Source organism: Fringilla coelebs (assembly GCF_963513975.1).
Source record: "Fringilla coelebs genome assembly, chromosome: 3".
NCBI lineage: Eukaryota > Metazoa > Chordata > Aves > Passeriformes > Fringillidae > Fringilla > Fringilla coelebs.
Window position 1 is genome coordinate 83,875,789 of NC_140030.1, and position 17,669 is coordinate 83,893,457.

A 17,669-nucleotide genomic window follows, 5' to 3' on the forward strand; every position below is an offset into this window, starting at 1 on the left:
TTTGTGTCAGGCTACTCTTGCTGCTCACAGGATGAAAACCTGCCTTGTATCACTATCCTGTTGCACTTTTGGCTCGGCTACCATTCATCATCTCTATTTAGGTCAATACTGTATCTAAAATAATGATGCTTTGGCTAGGAGCTCTTAACACTGAAGTCTGAAATGTCTTTATGAATTGAATTTGCTGGGTCCACCACTGCTTGTGAAAAATAACCAGTTTATGAGATGTGCTCACCTCAAGACAAAGCAGGGCACAGTCCTGCTGCAACACAGCAACAGTTTCCATTCTCACAATTCATTGTATCAGTGTTGGCTTTTATGGATGAGCCAGTAAGAAGCCAGAAGGAAGGACTTGCAAGGGAGTGGCAGGAAGAAACAGAGGTAAGAACACTCATCCAAAGCAAAGAGGTAGAGAGGGGGACAATTTTGTTCCCTCAGTGCTGAGGACTGGCTTCAGCTCTACCCACTGCACAGCCTAACAAGCCTGAGCCCACAACCAAGGTGGGATTTCTCTAATATCTAAATTAGAGTAGCATTTTTAATCAGAGGGGTGTCCTGAGTAGGAAGTAGGAAGGAACTGCTTAGACAAGAGTACGTGCCGACTTCTGGAGCTGCAGGGGCAGAACAAACCCCTCTGCCAGAGCAGGAAAAAAAAGGTGCAGCTACAAGAAACATCAGGTGTTTGGATACTCTTTAATGGCTTTAAGATAACAGTCCCAACTACTCCCCATGTTCTCACAAAATCTCTGTGCTGGTCTTGTAGCAGGATTTGCAGTGTTCCATGAGAAGCGGGATGTGTTGTTGCAACTGGTGCTTTCCAAGGCTCCATCCCCACAGGCTCATGCTGAGAACGGGCAGCACCATTCTGTCAGTGGGATCTCAGCTGATCCTGGATGGTCAGAAGTCCAGTGCCCCAAGGCAGTGGTTGCAGCAATGTTCAGCTGCCAATTCTTTCAGATGGGCACAGTATATGCTTGGTATCAAATGTCCAGCTGGGTGCATACAGCTGTGCTGGCACCAAAGCGTCACAGTTTGCTCTGAGCGAACTCCAGTGCAGTGGTCAGGGCTCCCTGCATGCCTTTGGCATTTCCACTGCCCTTAGCCACGATGGGAGAGCCTCCTGCCTTCCCTTCCATCTGTGTACAGACGGCCACAGCCCAGTCAGCAGCAGAGAACCCGGGGAGGCAGCTCTGGGGAAGAGACACAGGCAAGTTATTCATACTGTGGGGCAGCCTGCAGTCTATCAATAAAGAAATGTAACAGCATCGTCTCCTCACCCACCCAGTCATGACCCTGAGGGCCACAAAGGCTGAGCTTACATGTTAACACTGTGTCTTGCCCCTGGGCAAACACAGCCTAGAGAATCTAGGGATATCTGTGCCCAGCAGAGACTGAAAGCACATCTGGTCCCAGTACAGTCATTGCAGGTCCTGCCCCTGTGTGATTAACCACCAACACTGGGCAAAACCCCAGGAGAAGCCTCCAGCAGGACCTGCTGAGCAGTGGGTCCAGCCCCCGTTGGCAAGCATGCTCCCCTTGTCTCTATCAGGGTTCTGCTTACCTTGGACACCTGACAGGCACAGAGCACCTCACCCGAAGCCTGAGGGCTGAGCAGCAAGACTGAGGTGCCAGGAGACTTGTCACACAGCTGGTTCACTACTTTCATTAGGATCTAGGGGAGGCAGGGAGAACAGAGGTCAGGCAACAGCAAAGAAGACCAGCATCCAGCAGAAAATGTGCCCAGCAACTCTCTCTTGCTGTTTGCAGCACCTGAGGTACCACTGGGCCAACAAAGAAGGTGGATTACTCACAGAGAGGGAATCAGCTGGGATAGTATCAATGATGACAGGCTCGTTGCAGTATTTTGCTAACAAGATTTGTGCCACCTTCTCAGCCTGCAGGGAGAAAAACGCAGCACTTTAAAGGGCTACAGGTGGCACAGGGTGGGCTGCATGGGGATATATCCATGTAATATATACACAAAGGGAATGCATGCACTACTCTGTGGGACAGACAGGAGATGTTTGATAGCAGAAGTCAAAGTCAGACTAGCAGGCTGAAATCTCCATGTGGAGACATGTACAGCCCTCCTTCCCAAAATGCAAGCAGAGATGAACCCCTGTCAAAAGTGAAATAAAGTGACTCATTCAGTCCCCAGCCTGTCTCCTAGACCTATACAGTGCCACATGTCTCAGGAAGGCTTCTGTGGCAAGATGCTCCTACTTTAAGAAAGGGACAATTCTTCCTGAGATCTCTAAGTTACCAGTATTTCTAATCTGCTTTTAATGTAAATTGGCAGAACCACAAACACATGTGGGAAGCACAGCAAAATCCATGTAGCTGGAGGAAACTCTGTCCTGTCACTGACTGTATAACTTTGTTAAGCCCTCTGTGAGGACCACCTCATCTTCTCCATGCATCAACACAGAGGTGATGCCCAATGCCTATTGGTGTTGGTCTAAAGTGCTGGTATGGGGCTCTTTGTTCTCACAGGCAGGGAGACATGGGAATTCTGCAGGTGCTAAAAGCCCAGCCAGTCATTCTCTGCATTCTAACCAACGGCCCCATAAACAATGGCCAGCAAAACCAACCCAACACAGGGCCTGTGTTGCACCATGAGTGACTGTATGGGCTTTCTTCTGCCTTCTGAGACTCTTGTGACTGAGTGGCTCTGAAATGTGACACAAACATCATGTCCAGTGGTGTGTGCTATCAGCTGGCTGCAAGTCAGTGTGCTGCTGCCTCAGTACCTGCTGCAGCTCCAGTTTCTTGACAGCTGTGTTGGCTGTTCGCTGGAGTGCTTTCAAGATGGTCTGTAGTTCTTTTCTTTGCCACTGGGGCATTGCAGAGCTGGCCACCACCTGCAAGACAACTTGCTCTGTAAGAACATTAAACTGTACCCTTAGACATAAACTGCCAGTTCTCTGGGAGGTCAGGCTGCAGCATAGCCTCTTCCCAGACCCTGCTTTAACCAGGGCAGCCAGTCACTGTGCTGAGCAGCTTTCTCTTTTCAGCTGCCCATCTCCAACACAGCTGCCTGGACACTGGCAAAAATCCTTATGACCAGAGAGGCAACAGCAGGTAGCAACTTGCCCTTGCTACTGACCACGGTAAGATGTGAACCTGATAGGGAAAGAGTCACGTGTCTCATGTGCCCATACTGTGCAATCCTTACTTTGGTCAAATGGCCCACTTCTTTGGAGAGGTTCTGCATCTCAGGAATAGAGGTGATCCTCTGCTTCATCCGCAGGGAGACAGAGTCCACTTCCATAGCCAAGCACTGGCCTACTTCGCGGGCCTGCAGAGATGGAAGGAATGCATGCTTCAAATGCAGCAACAGAAACAGTCCACAGGGATGGAGAAAGCAGGGAGACAGCAGGGTCATGAACACTGAAGTGCTGCTCAGAATCCAGTAAGAAGATACATACAGGTGGTTTAGGAATGACTGTTCCTGCAAGACTCTGAAATGCAACATTCCTCTCTAGATTTGCAACCAACACTAGATGGTCACACTCAGGCAGACCAAGCTGTCGAGCTTTAGGTGATATTTATGGTCAAAATTCCTGTTTCCTCAAAAATTTGCACCAAAATTATCAGGATTTCATTGAGGAAAAACTAGGGAGTTCTGTGGAGCATCTTAGAAATCTTTTTCCATTAGCAAATGCAATCTTGAAACTGCTGACTGAAGACACAAGAGAAAAAACACCAATACTAAAAGAAACCTCATCAGCCATTGAAGCATATTTCCTGAGTTTACATATCCTGATATATTTATTATTGTTTTTCACCAACAATGCTACTATAAATAATTTTTTAAAAATTATTACAAACTTTTTTCACCAGGGCCAATCCTTATGTTTTGGAGCATTTCCTCTCTGCTAGATCTCTGTGCCCAGGACGGTCCTGCAAGATTTCAGAGCAGGACAGCAGAGGACTGCTCTGCCTAGCTAGGATATACAACCCTTGTTTCAAGTAAATCTGTCGGCAGTCTCTCTTGTTTCATTAAAACTTGCATGGAGCTCCTCTCAGGGGCTCTCCAGGTCAGCACTTCCAGCAAAGCATGCAGATGTGCCCTGCAGCTTTCTGTTCTTCTGCATGAAGAAAAGCCTCTCTGGGACACAGTTGTACAGGGGACGGCCAGCCAAAAAGTAACAGATTTGCAGGGGTGGGCTTTGCCTTTAGTCCTTCCAATTCCAGTGACTATGAGTCACTCTCCTCTGACAGCAGCCTTAAAGAGGGAAGGCTTATGGGGCACCTGACACTTCCAAATACTCAAAGGACAGAGTGATCTCACAAACATAATAGTAGGTTGCTTACTTTTTATACAGAACCAGCCAGACCAGAATCACAGTTTAGCAGGAAAAAAACTAAAGAAAGGAAGCAAAAGGGCTGTAAGAATGAGGCCCTGTAATCATAAAGTGGAAATCCAGCTGTGATAGGCAGGAGGCAAAATCAATGCATGAAGAATTACACCTTAAAATACCTACTGGGGGACTGAAATTTATAGACCAGAGGCTTCCTGATATTTTGTGCAAGTTTTTATCTTGGAAAGGAGAGTCTGAAGGGAGAAATGAAGGTCAAGGAGACAGAGAATTAGGATGGGAGGGAAAGGAGGTGAACAGTGAGGTATAGTAGCAGAGCTGAGTCCAAGGCTGAAGCAGGAAGCCAGATGTGGCACAGCAGGGAGCTGTGCCAAAGCAGTGGGGAGCTAATTGTCTATGAGGAACCTACAAAGGTTGGTCCTTCTGGCACTGCCTTGACATGGCAGAAATGTCATTTCCCTCTTTCTCACCTCTTTGGCTCGTCCCCCTGTCACTGCAATGACACGGCTAATCCCTTTGACAAGCTGGCGCTCGCTGATGATGGCCAAGTCTTCCACAGATCCTGTTTGGAGAAGGTGCCTAGAACGTCAGCAGAGAACAGGAAAGAAGGCAAGTTGCTCTTTGCAAACAGAAATCAGGAACCCTGCATTCTTTTTCAAAAACTCTGAAGTCCAGCAGCCCTTTCCTAATCATAATCCCAGTACCTTGACTCCTTTCCCATCCCTAAAATCCTGATGGTACCTTGTCAGGCAGCAGAGTTGAGGCTATTCCAGAGGAACCTCTTTGCTACCTGCCCAGCAGGCTCCAGTCAAATGGTGCAGCCAAGTTCTGTCCTCCTTTCCTCTCCTTCAGCAGTGAGATAAATTGGTGTTTTTCTCCCCTACTCAGTTCCTCTACCCCACCACTCTCTTGTCAGGCCAGCTCACTGCCTGGCCAGTAGACTGCAGAGAAAGGATAGTTGTGCAGTCTCAGGACACTGACAACCTCCCTTTTCCTTCTTGTTTATTCAGTGCTGGATATGAAAACTACAGTGTCTCGGGTTCTGTTACCACAAGCAATCATTCCAGACATCTTCATAAGAGCTGATCATCTCCCATGCACTTTCTTGTCCCACTACTCCCACAAGAAGAGCTCATGGGTAGAAAATTGCTCATTTTCAGCTCTATCTTCTCTAAGGCCAGTTTGTTCCCTTTTATTTTTTTTTTGTCTCAGCACTGTCTTAAGAAGGATTAACTTCTACTCTCATTACTGCTAAAACCAGAAGAGGGTGAAGATAATTAATTAAAATAATCAGAGCAGTCTCAAGTTCTCACAGCTGAATTGGAGCCTCCAGCCGAGTACCCAGCCCTTCTGTAACCCCAAAGACAAAGCACCACAACCCTGGTGTGACAAGTCACACCCTTCCCATACTCTGCTGGTGCTCTGTGGCTTCCATGTTGGTTTCAGACTATGAAGGAAAAATGCTGTGCATTTTGTTAAAGTTTGCTCACCCTGGAACTTCCAAAGCTTTGTAAATAGCCCATCCTGTCCTCACAATATTTTTCCAGCGAGGAAACTTAGTTTCACAGGGACAGGGAGGTGAACTTGTAGTGATGTTTCTACCTCAGCCACCAGTGCCCACAAACATGCCTTCTGGCTGCAAGCAAAAGTCACTTACGTCCCACAGCAGAGCTCCACAGAGGTCTGCATTGCAGCCTTGGAGTCACAGGTCAGCACATTCTCCACAGGCACCCCCAGGGACACTATCCTCACTGGATCTGGATACCCCTGACAGAGGAGACAGGGATCAGCAGCTAACAACATGGTTGTTCAGGGGCACTTACAGACTACCTACATGGCTTCAGGTGTCTGCCTCATTTTTCCACTATTCTAGAGGAGCTCCTCAGTCAGAGGTGGCACTACTTCTACCCCACAACCAGCTACCAGTGGGAGAAAGAAACAGTTGGTGACACGACAGGCTTTTGGTCCACAGGCATAAACAGCAAGCCTGTGCATCACCAGTCTTCATGTTTTACAACAGTGTCCTGAGACCTCATCTCTGTCCTATTTTCTCATCTGAGTTTTGGGAGAAAATTCCCTTGCAGAAAGATGTTGTGTCAACATCTCGTGTCCCAGATGATTCCTGCTGAAGGAGAAGGCTCATGAAGATGTGTGCTGCCATCCTGTCATACCTCATCCACTGCACGGAGTCCCTGAACTCTTCTTGCCAGTGTGAGGGGGACTTCAGCCATATGCACCACCTCATTTTTTTGGATCAGGTCTTGGACCACTTGCTCCACTTGCTGCAGCTGCTCCACAGTCACATGGCCCTGAGGAAGCAAATCAGCCACACTCAGGAGAAGCCTCCTGAGAGGTACAGAATGAAGGAATGAGATCTGGGGCACAGATGACTCAGCTTGGGCACACGACTCTTCCCCTGCATCTCATCTTCTCTGCTTGTAAAAGAGAGCTGTGAACATCATGGCACTCCCACCTTCTTCTCCCATAAGAGACAAGGATTTTGGATGCAAGAGCATCAGCCAAAGTCTTCAAAAGATATACTAGAATGAATGACAGGTTACTAAGGCCAGCACTCAGCCTGACCCAAAACTTCACAAATACTCTCACCTGAATGTCCAGTACAGACATCAGATATGTGCCACAGCCAAGCACCATCTCTCAAAGACTCCTTTACACTATTTTGTGTCAGTCCCATGGCCACTGGCCTTGCTAAGTCCTTTCCCTTCTGAACCCCATTCATCCCCTGAGCAAGCCCTGCTCTGGGTCAAGTCAATGCAAATGGACACAGTCACTTCCAGAGGACCAAGCTTTGTTACTCAGGTAAAGTGTGACTTGTCTCTAAAGGAGTGATTATGGGGAGAGGGGACAAATCCCTGGAGAGAAGAGCTGTACTGGAATGCTGGTAGTGCTGAGAACTAGGGAACTGGATTTCAGAGTCACCTTGGTGTCAAAGTCGAAGCGCAGCCGCTCTGCTGTCACGTGGGAGCCCCGCTGCTCGGTGCTGTCACCCAGGACGCGCCGGAGCGCGAAGTTCAGCAGGTGGGTGGCAGTGTGGTTCGTCATGCAGGCCAGGCGCCGCGCCTGAAAGCACACACCACCACTTAGCAGGGACTGCTGGCTCTCCTCGGCTCAAGGGAACAGGAAGGAAAAGGCTCCTATCCCCTCCTATCAGGGGATAGGAGAAGATGGAGGAAAAACAACAGGTAGTACAGCTGTCAGATGAGTTACATGACAGGGCAGATCTAACTCCTTTTTCCACGGGATCATCTTTGTAAAACAGTAAAGGGTAAACTGGATACTTTTGGACAGAACAGTGATTACAGAGTCAGTTGTGATAATTCCTTCCCACTGCACACTATGATGAAGAACAGTCTCAAGAATACAAGGGACAAAGATCTGCTGTGCCCGGGTTACTCAGGACATCACAAGGAAAAGGTTAAGAGCACTAAGTTATCACCTCATCCACAAAGAGCTGCACTTGGTCACCAGCACGCAGGGTTTCCACAGCAGTGACCTCATGGATCACGTAGCCACCGCAGAGATGAACTGACTCTACAGGGAAGAGTACATCCTGAGCAAAGAGACAGAAAAATGAGTTAGGACACAGGGAAGATCCAAATATCTGTGCTATGTACCTGCTCGACCCTACTGGGAAACACAATTCCCACCAATACCTAAAAGACAGGGATGGGGTGGGAAAAGCAGAGAAGCTTACTGCAAACATAACCAAGGTATTCCAGACCTCACCTGTACCCAGCCACTCACTACACAGTATGCTGAGGCTGCCAGCTTGCAGGGGAGGGGCAGTAACACCATCCAGGCTGACAAATTTTCTTAAGAACTATGCTCATCTGTGAGAATATGAACAGCATCTCCAAAGGCATGTCTCCAGCATCCAAGGTACCATTTCTGCCTCATTGGGATGGCAACAAAACCGGACCACCACTATAGCTTGGGGAGAAGTGCTGAGCAAGGCACTGTAACCCTCTGCAAGGCTGAAAAGGCCCAGGGGTGATTATCAAGACCTGGAAATGGGGAAAGGAGAAAAGGCTGCACCCTGTGTAACTTCCCAGGACAGGGTCAAAGCTCTCCCTTTGGCACGGCTGAAGGAACATGCGCAGAAGTGGAGGTCCTTCCTCCCTGATGTTCTTGGGAGGAATAAGAGTTTTTGCACTGGGTCTCAGGTTGGGCAGCACTTGCAGCTGTCCAGGACTGACCAGGGAGAAGTTACTCAGTTCAGAGACTCTCTAATCAATGTTTGCCTTTTCTCAGCATTACAACCCCAGCTGGCAAGAACACAGCACATTGAAGGAAGACCTGAGAAGGAAGAGACTTTAGTTTTCCTCAGCAAGATGAAATTGCAAAGGGCTGTGAGAGACAACCAGAGCAGCAAAAATGCCCTTGTGAAGTTACTGCTGATTCTGCCTTACCCCACCAACTCTGATGCTATGCCAAGGAAACTGTCAAGAGTCAGCAGCTTGCAAATTAACACAGCAGAACAACCCATCACTTGGAGAATTCTGCTTGGCCTCAGAACCCATGGCAGCAAAGGGCCTTACCTGCTGTCCTAAACGTATCATGTAGCCTTGGTCAGAGTCCTGCCCTCCCTGCTGTGCATAGAAGTTAGTCCTGTCCAAGATGACACCACAGCGCTGCCCTGCCCCAACCTCCTTATGGAGAGACTGATCTCTGTACAGCATCAGGACAGTGGCCTGGCACGGGCTGAACTCTGTCAGGGGGAAGAAGACAGCAGCAGTCAGTGCACACAGCCTGTCAGATTGCAACAGGAAAGGAGGGATCACTTCCCTGTGCCAACCCTGTCAACATCTGGGCTAAACTGAGAGCTGGCACTTTGCCTTGGTAGGAGAGAAACAGCTACTGGCAGAAGGGACAAAGAACTGGAACTAAGTTACCCCTCACTCTCCTAATGACAGAACTGCAGAGTAGCAGCTAAGCAGGCAGGGACACCCAATCCAGCTCCACATGAGCCTGGCAGAAGAAAATGTGGCACAGACACATCTGCATCTTGCTGCACTGCAAGCTTGGCAAACCTGACTGACTTTTATGAAGATGCTGTGGATAGGGGACAGCAGGGATGTCACATTCCTGGGTGCAGCAAGCTTCTAACATGCTTTCCTGTAGGCTCCTTGAGCCCAGATTTGGGCCCTACAGACAAGTGGACCATGAGGTGGGTGTGCAACTGGCTGGGCAGAGGGCCCCATCGAGAACTGCTCAGTAGTTCAATGTTCAACTGATATTCAACTACTAGCAGAGCTGGTGGCTTACTAGCACTTGGTGGCTGATAGTTGTCCTGGTGGCAGGACAACACCACTTAACATCTTCATTAATGACTATCCATGACAAAATGGGATGTACCCATATCCCACTTAATAGGCAGGGACTGGCTGATACATTGAAGAACTGGACTGGTTTTTGAAGGCATCTGAGCAGTCTACAGAAACAAACTGACAGAAATCTTAGGTTCTCAGGAGCAAGCTGAACACAAGCCAGCAGGGTGCCCTTGCAGCAAGGAAGGCTGCCTGCCTGCTGAGCCGTATGAACACAAACATAGCCAGCAGTCAAAGAAAGAGGTTATTCATCCCTATTTAGCATTTGGGAGACTACATCTAAAGTTCAGGAAATTCTGGCTGTACATAAAGGAAAAAACCTTTACATACTAAGAGTGATAAAGAACAGGGAACAGACAGGTTGTAAGATTTTTGTCCCTGAAGATACTGAAAACTTAAATGGACAAAGCTCTGAGCAATGTGATCCAACTGTGAAACTGATGTTACTTTTAACAAGAAATTGGACATCCAGAGATCCTCTTCAACCCAAATTATTCTGTGATTCAGAAGCTGACAAGGTGGGACAGTTCTAGTTTGGGGATTTGAGCCAATGTCACTGCTAGGCTTTTTTCCTCTGTTGTGCTCTGGCTGTAATATATATAGCTTGAATTACCTCCCTTTCTGCTTAGCGTGGGCTGCCACCAGCACACTGGGTAACAGGGAGTTGGCTGTACACAGCCTTCTCTAATTGTCTGTGACAGCCACACCACCTCTTGCTCCCTGTGGCTTATCTTCCTGCCTTCCTGGAGCATCAGCAGCCTCAGTTACCCTTGGTGACAAAAAGCCTGCACTGGCACCTAGCGGTCTGCCACGGTAACAGCAAGGGCACGGTTCCACACAACCACCTAAAATAAAACCCTTGCGTAACCATCCTCCTCTCTCCCGAGCACACACCCAGAAGCCTAATTGATGGAGACACTTATCTCTAGAAGAAATCAACAGTCTCTGTTTCACCACTGCACCCAGTGGTGCCAGCCCAGAGCTCAGCCTTGTCACCAGCCCAGAGCCCTCCTAGGGACGAAGCAACAGCACTAAGAAAAGCACCCGGTTTGGGATGAGGTACAGGGGTAGGGAAGAGACGTGGCAGCAAGGACAGGTTTGGACCACGAAGTACACGTTGTACATGCATGGGGTTAGGCAGCAAAAGCAGCCATGTGAGGGACTCCAGCAGAGCTTGCTGTGCAGGTGGGCCAGGCACTCACCGTAGTGCCCGTGCTGCCCCAGCGTGTAGGCGTACTTGGGAGAGTCATCCGTAGCAGGCACCTTGCTGTCCTGCAGCCAAGCCAGCGAGTGCACATCCAGGTGGGTGTTTGTGCTCCCTGGCTGTCCTGCCTGTGGGCCACCAGCCTTCCGCTGCAGCAGAGCAAAGGCACAGTTAGATGGGAGATCCCTGGGGGCAAGCAAACAGGTAACTGGAGCTGTAAGGTTAGGAATGGCTTCTTCCACCTCCATGGAAAAGGCTTGCTGAAATCCAGGCTACTGCTAACTAACTCCTCCCTTCAAACCTCACAAGCACTGAATACCACTCTGTGCTAGCCTTGAGCCATGCCATACCAACAGTTAACACATCCCTGCTGGCACAGCCTGCTGTGTAGCTGTGAAGCTTCCAGGCCATTAAAGCTCAGGAGAGCAAGGCCTCAAGCCAATTACTGCACTAGGGGGTGGTGGTGGGTGGGCAGTGCAAGTATTTCAGCACCACAGAGATGATGGAAATTTTGTAAACTCTTCATAAATAATTTGCTGCTTCAGCTGTCTAAGCTGGTTCTACTTTGTGTGAGAAGTCAGACTACATGACTAACAGAGGACTGTCCTAACCTATATAAATATTACATAACCTTCACTCTAGCATCATAAAATACCTGAAGAAAAATCACCAACCACTTCCTCAGTTACCACATTCAGAAACAAGGGGATTGTGATGACACTGCTATTTCAGACTCACTTCCCTTTCAGGGAGAAGGCATGTAGCCCTGTGCTGCTCTGAAGGGCCTCAGCAGTGAAAGGGATCCTGCTTCCACGTTCACAGGAGACAGGTAAGGTTTGAATTATTATGACAAGGCAGGTCTCCCTCTTACCTTCGCATCTTCCAGAGCAAGTTCATTAAAAGCAGCTGAATCCAAACTGATTCCCTTCTCTTCAAGCATCAAATCAATCAGATCCAGAGGGAATCCCAAACTCCCATAGAGAGACCAGGCTACTTCAGCTGTAAGACAAAAGGAAGATCAAGAACTCTGTAAGAACACAGAAAGCAAAGGCATCTCAAGATTTGTCTGGATGGGACCAATCTAGTGTGTGCTCTGGTAACTGGATCCACCTGTACTGCGTGCAACTGCACAGTTAATGGGGAAGAGAAGCCTTGGAGTTCTTCTTGCATGGGACCGAGTATTAATAATGCTCCACAGCCCCCTTCCTGCTAAAGTTCAGTGCAGCACATCTACACAGGCAGCTTCACTGGTTGGGTCCTGTGCTACTCCTCTCAGCTGTGTTGACCTCATTGATCAGTCAGTAAAACAGCAAGGGAATGTTTCTAACTTGCCCAGTGCCTAGTCTGTTGTGAGGACAAAGTACTAGAAAACAACTGCAATCTGGAGAAAGGAACATCTGCTCCTCTGTCTGGGACTAGAGTGTCACAGAAAATGCAGGGGAGGCAAACATCCACCAGTTTTGACTGCAATGCTTGTGAGGACCTGGAGCAAACTGTCTCTAAGTGCAGCTTGTCAGAGGAGGGACACTCACCTGGGAAATTTGTGGAGGGCTCCATCTGCTGCACTGTGCGCTCGATGATGCGCCTCCCACGCTCCAGGGAGGACAGAAATGCGGTCTCGTTCTCATTGATGATATCCTTGATCTGCCCAAGGATCAGAAGGGTTACCCACATTTCAGGGAGTTCCCCAGCTCAGCTCAGCCCTGCTCAGTCAGCTCAAAGCATATCAACCAGCCTTTCTGTTCTGCATGTATCCATCACAACATGGCTCTGATGCATAATTGAACAGTGCCAAAGTCACTGTGTCTCCTGTCACCATTCCTGTCAAAGTAATATTAACCATCCACGTGGGGAAAGCTTTAGGCTGACAAATGTTCCCTATTGGGCATTCATATCTGTGACCCAATTACAACTGTATGTCTGGAACAGCCAGAGAAGTTGCTGTCAGTGGAAGCAAGCTGGAACTAGCCTTAAATCATCGCTCCACTTTACACAAAGGGTACCCGGGTGAGGACAGGCTGTACTTGCTCTCAACCAAAAAAGCTACTGTAGCTGTTTTAGAGCAACAGCCGCCTCACACAGCACATGCAGTCCCTGGTAAGGACCTAGTGCACCATATGGAAATCTGCCACAGATACTTGTGCCCAGAACATCTCAGTCCACTCACGAGAACATGGCTGCAGAGGAGGCTATGCAAACTCCTCCAGCTAAGTCCCAAGGCTGGGCTGATTCCTGGGCTTGAGAGCAGTGTCTCACAAAGAAAATGAGACAAGGGGATTCCACATTGCTCACCTGGTTGGCATTCCTTGTCAGCTCTGGATAAGCATCTCCCTGTGGAAGTGAGCCTCAGTTAGTGATAACATCCTCAGCATCTTCCTCAGGGGATCTTGCAGCATGTCACAAACATTATAGAGGTTACTTGCACACACTTACACATGCTTATGCTGACTGTACCATTGATGACACTAGGCCCCCTCCCTCCCATCACAAGTGATATGGGGACAAGAGGTTTTTAATGATGGAATGCATAGCATCAGGTACACCTTCCCGGAGCTCCTTCCCATCCAAGACTGACTCCTGACAGTGTGCAGAAATTGGACATGGACTTGAATAGGATGTGTGATGACCTTTTTTCCCCCAAGACAACAGTTTTACTCACCAGCACTTCCACTACAGTAGGCACTAGGGAGGCCAGGAGCCCAGGAGGAGCCTGTAGAACTTCAGAGCAAAAGCGTACAGCCCTGCGCAGGATCCGACGCAGCACCAGTCTGAAAACAGAGCAGGATTCCTCAGGCAGCCTTGTGAGCATCCCTGCCCAGCTGCCACATCCAGCATCCCCCAGCTCATCTGGTCTGATTTATCAGCACAGGACAGCTGCTCCCAACACTCTACACCCAGCCAAGGGGAAGTCTGCACATTCCTTGCTCTCATCTTCCTGTCTCACCAAAAGCTCATGCACTCCCCATCTGGGTCCACACCAGAACCTCTTCCCTGGCTGTTCATATTCCTTTCTAGACCTAACTTCCCCCGCCCCATGCCATTTCCTTATGTCCTTACTCTGCTCCAGAGAAGCCTGGGTAGATGCCATCAGTGATGCACACGCACAGGGTGCGCACGTGATCTGCCACCACGCGGTAGGCCATGTTCACACGCCCAACATCAGCATTCCCGACCAAACCTTGGTATCTGGGTGCCCTGCAGCCCTGAAAGGGAAAGTAGCAAGACAAATCAGCAGACAGTAATGGCTGCAGAAGAAATTTCAACACAAGAGGCAGCCAGCTACTCCTGATATGTTTTTCAACTACCTCTGGACCTCGTGCACGGAAGATGTGCTCATTAAATCCTTCCACAGCACTACAGACTGAGACTTCTGTACTTAACATAGGCCAGCCAATGCTGTGGCACTGAGAAATTTAAGACACTTTGGCAGGACATAACCTCCTGTCTCAAGATACTGCTCAGTAACTGATCAGAGAAGGCTGCACTATGTTACCCAGCAGACAGTCTGTGTTCAAGGAGCTTTTGTTGAGCTGTGACTCTGAGCAGAAGCACCATCACCTTGTGAATGGCATCCAAGATGGGAGTGAAGAGATCTGTGTCATAGTTGGAACGTTTGTTCTGCAGAACTGTCACCAGCCTTTCCAGACCCATTCCTGTATCCACATGGTGCTGTGGCAAGGGAAGGAGATTCCCCTCCACCTCTCTGTCAGCCAGGCAGGAAAAATAAAAGGCAAAAGAGAAGCAAGGATCAGTTCATGGGCAAAAATAAGGAACAGGTGAATCAAAGAGAATGGGAAAGTGAGAGGGGATGGAAACAGGGGTGATCCAGCATAAGGAAGCTCAGGGACAATAATGACAGCAGCCTGCCTTGGCCCTGTCAGGATCTGACCGCCACATAGGATAGGCTGCAATGTAAGGAAAGGAAAGAAAAGGAAAAAGGCCTCCTCCTCCAGGCTGCTGAAGACCTCAAGAGATCTCTGGAATGCAGCATTAAGGGAGAATAAACAGTGAAGGTTGAAGAGGACAGGAAAATAAGGCAAAGGGGACCAAGAGCCACACTGGACAAATCTCCATAGCTTCTCTCTTGCTCCTGGTATTGCCACCTTCTGGAAAACAGTGATAAGTCTCAAAATATACACACGATTTTGGAGTCAGGCTAGGGGAAAAGGCTCTGGAGTTGAGAGGAGATGTTTGGTACCTGCTATACTGCATGAAAACCAAGTTCCAGATCTCCACTACATCAGGGCTGCCCTGGTTCACCAGTGCTGCAGCATTTCTGCCACCACCCACGTGGTCATAGTGAATCTCTGTGCAGGGACCGCAGGGACCTGTGTCCCCCATCTCCCAGAAGTTATCCTTCAATGGGAAAGGAAGCACGTGACTGGCAGGAACCCTGGAAAGGCAAATAACAGAGATGGCAGTGCTGAGGCATACACACAAACCACACAGCAGCCTAGATCACAGAGAAAGCAGGAAGAAAGGATTCCTTTCTTCCTACTACCGACTCAGAAAGCAAACACATCAGAATTCCTCTGCTTCTCTACTTCCTCTGCTTCCTTCTGTTAACACAGAATTATTCTCCTTAGCAAGATTAAGTGAGCCAAACCATACAGGACCCTAGCTTCAGCCCAGAATGGCGGGCAAACACAGCCTGGCCCCTGATGACCAAGCCAGGCTCTCCACTGGGTGTGTGGAGTACCTTGTTCTTGGGGCAGAGGCAAGACCTGAACACCATCAGTGGCACAGAACTGGGTGCCGTGGGTTCAAAGCCTACATACAGCTGGAACAAGCTTCCAAAACACAGCAGTGCCCTCTGCAATGGCTGCACCCTCTCACTGAAGCAGCCATTGCCTGCTTTCAGAGAAGTACTCTCATGATGGAGAGGAAGCAAAAGACTGGAGATCCTGCACATACTTCATCCAGGCCAGCCAGTTTTAGGCACATACCCACCCCCACCAACACCGTCTGAGAATGAACCAAAAGTTCAAGAGACCCAGTGAGCTCAGAGCCCAGCTGACTTTTTAACAGCCCAAAGAAACCAGAAACAAAATGGGTTTAAAACACACTCTCTGGCACCTACAGCTGATCAGCTAAAGAGCAAATACAAAACTGTGGAAAGTGAAATGTCAGCACCTGCTGCTCAGAACGTCCTCTGTAACACACTTACCCCAGGCGGAGCCACACGTCCCGGCACTCCTCATCTGCGCTCAGCCCCAGCGAGGGGTCTCCACCAAAGTAGGTGACATAGAGACGATCTCTGGGGATCTCGTAGACCTCTGTCAAGAGCTCCCAGGCCATGCTACATGCCTCCTCCTGAGCAGGTAGGGAACATAAATGAAGCACAGTAATTCAGGAAGGGTCTTCAGAACGGGAGTCAAGCAACAAAGAAGCTGATTTCAGCTGCTTCTCTCCCTTTCTAATTTTCAGGTGTATTGCAAAGAGCAGGATGAAGGTCAGGAGATTGAGACAGCTCACTGCTGCCAGTGGAAAACTGACATTCCTAAAATGTTGTGAGACCTTTAGCATGATATGCATCATTCTGCATACTGTCAGAGTTACATGGATTATTTTCTTTCAAAAGAAAAAATGTATTTGTCACCTAAAAAACCTAGCATCCTTTATTCTTCCCTTTTCAAACTTTCTAGTACTAAGCATCAAATGAACTGGTAACCTCTTTTCACTATATTAAGTGGTCAACACTGGCATTCCCACAGAAAACTGTGATTTTTACATGTTGGTCACAGCTTTGGCAGGCTGAGTACTTTGAGAGTCTGCATGACACATTCAGCGACAGAGCCCATGAGCTGACCACCTCTGTTCCAGGCCACAGAGCTCCCAGGAATTAATCTGGATCTTAGCAAAACGCCTTCTGCACACACTGGCACTACAGCACAGCTCTGAAAGGCAGGCTATGTTTCCCCCTAGAAAGGATTCACACCTATCACCTCACCTTAAAATAATCCCCAAAGGACCAGTTCCCCAGCATCTCGAAGAAGGTGTGATGGTAAGTATCTCGGCCCACATCCTCCAGATCGTTGTGCTTCCCTCCCGCACGCACACACTTCTGGCTGTTCACCACGCGCCGGTGCTGGGCCAGCTCGCTCCGGGGGTGCACCGTGCCCAGGAAAATGGGCTTGAACTGGAAATGAGAGACACCCGCTGTGGACAGATGCAACCCAGCGCAAGGGTCTGCGCCTGGGGCTCCTGATACACAGAACGGGCGAGGCTGGAAGGGACCACGGCGGGTCATTTGGTCCAACCTCCCTGCTTAAGCAACTTCGTTCTAGAACACACGGCACAGGACTGTGTTCGGATGGTTCTTAACTATCACCAGCGAGGGAGTACGGCACTACGAGAGGAGTCCGGCAGGACGGCGGAGCGGGCAGCCCAAAGTAACGCCGGAGACCTCCGTGGTACGGGACACCCCAAGGCGGGCCGCGCTCCTCTGAGAAGCGGAGCGCCGGTGAGCCGGAGGAGGGGAGCGGGGACAGCACCTGGTTCATGCCCGCGTTGACGAAGAGGAGGCGCGGGTCGCCCCGGGGCCGCACGGGGGCCGAGGGCAGGCGGCGGTGGCCGTGGCGCTCCTCGAAGAAGCGCAGGAAGGCGGCGCGGATCTGCCCCGCCGACGGGCAGGCGGCACCGCCGCGGCGGGGGCTGCAGCGCCAGCGCCACGGCACCTCCAGCAGCAGCCGCCGCCGCAGTCGGGCGGCCACGGCCATGGTGCCCCACGGCGGATGGCAGCGCCGGGGCGCCCGGAAGAGGCGGTGCGAGGGGGAGGCGGGACACGGAGGAGCG

General features: G+C 49.7%; 1 protein-coding gene across 1 annotated transcript; it reads right to left on the reverse strand.

Annotated features, from left to right (window-relative positions):
- Nucleotides 1-680: 680 nt before the first annotated feature.
- On the reverse strand, nucleotides 681-17,616 carry AARS2 (alanyl-tRNA synthetase 2, mitochondrial). The gene is made up of 22 exons (XM_084202450.1): nucleotides 17,369-17,616; nucleotides 16,825-17,013; nucleotides 16,042-16,187; nucleotides 15,073-15,267; nucleotides 14,433-14,577; nucleotides 13,932-14,077; nucleotides 13,534-13,642; nucleotides 13,167-13,205; nucleotides 12,407-12,518; nucleotides 11,746-11,873; nucleotides 10,873-11,023; nucleotides 8,882-9,051; nucleotides 7,780-7,893; nucleotides 7,263-7,403; nucleotides 6,494-6,631; nucleotides 5,980-6,089; nucleotides 4,793-4,901; nucleotides 3,176-3,298; nucleotides 2,751-2,861; nucleotides 1,812-1,895; nucleotides 1,562-1,672; nucleotides 681-1,190 (listed from the first exon to the last, which is right to left on the reverse strand). The coding sequence occupies exons 1-22, from the start codon at nucleotides 17,591-17,593 to the stop codon at nucleotides 1,026-1,028; spliced, it is 2,961 nt and encodes a 986-aa protein (XP_084058576.1). The 5' UTR covers nucleotides 17,594-17,616; the 3' UTR covers nucleotides 681-1,025.
- Nucleotides 17,617-17,669: the final 53 nt, after the last annotated feature.

Bases quoted from the DNA above. Each gene is read 5' to 3' on its own strand.
- AARS2 (XM_084202450.1), bottom strand. From the start codon at position 17,593: ATGGCCGTGGCCGCCCGACTGCGGCGGCGGCTGCTGCTGGAGGTGCCG. The intron at 11,024-11,745 runs GTAAGAGGGAGA...GCTCTGCTGCAG, and splicing joins TTGCTCTGGAAGATGCGAAG to CGGAAGGCTGGTGGCCCACA. The intron at 4,902-5,979 runs GTAAGTGACTTT...CTGACGTTCTAG, and splicing joins GTGGAGCTCTGCTGTGGGAC to GCACCTTCTCCAAACAGGAT.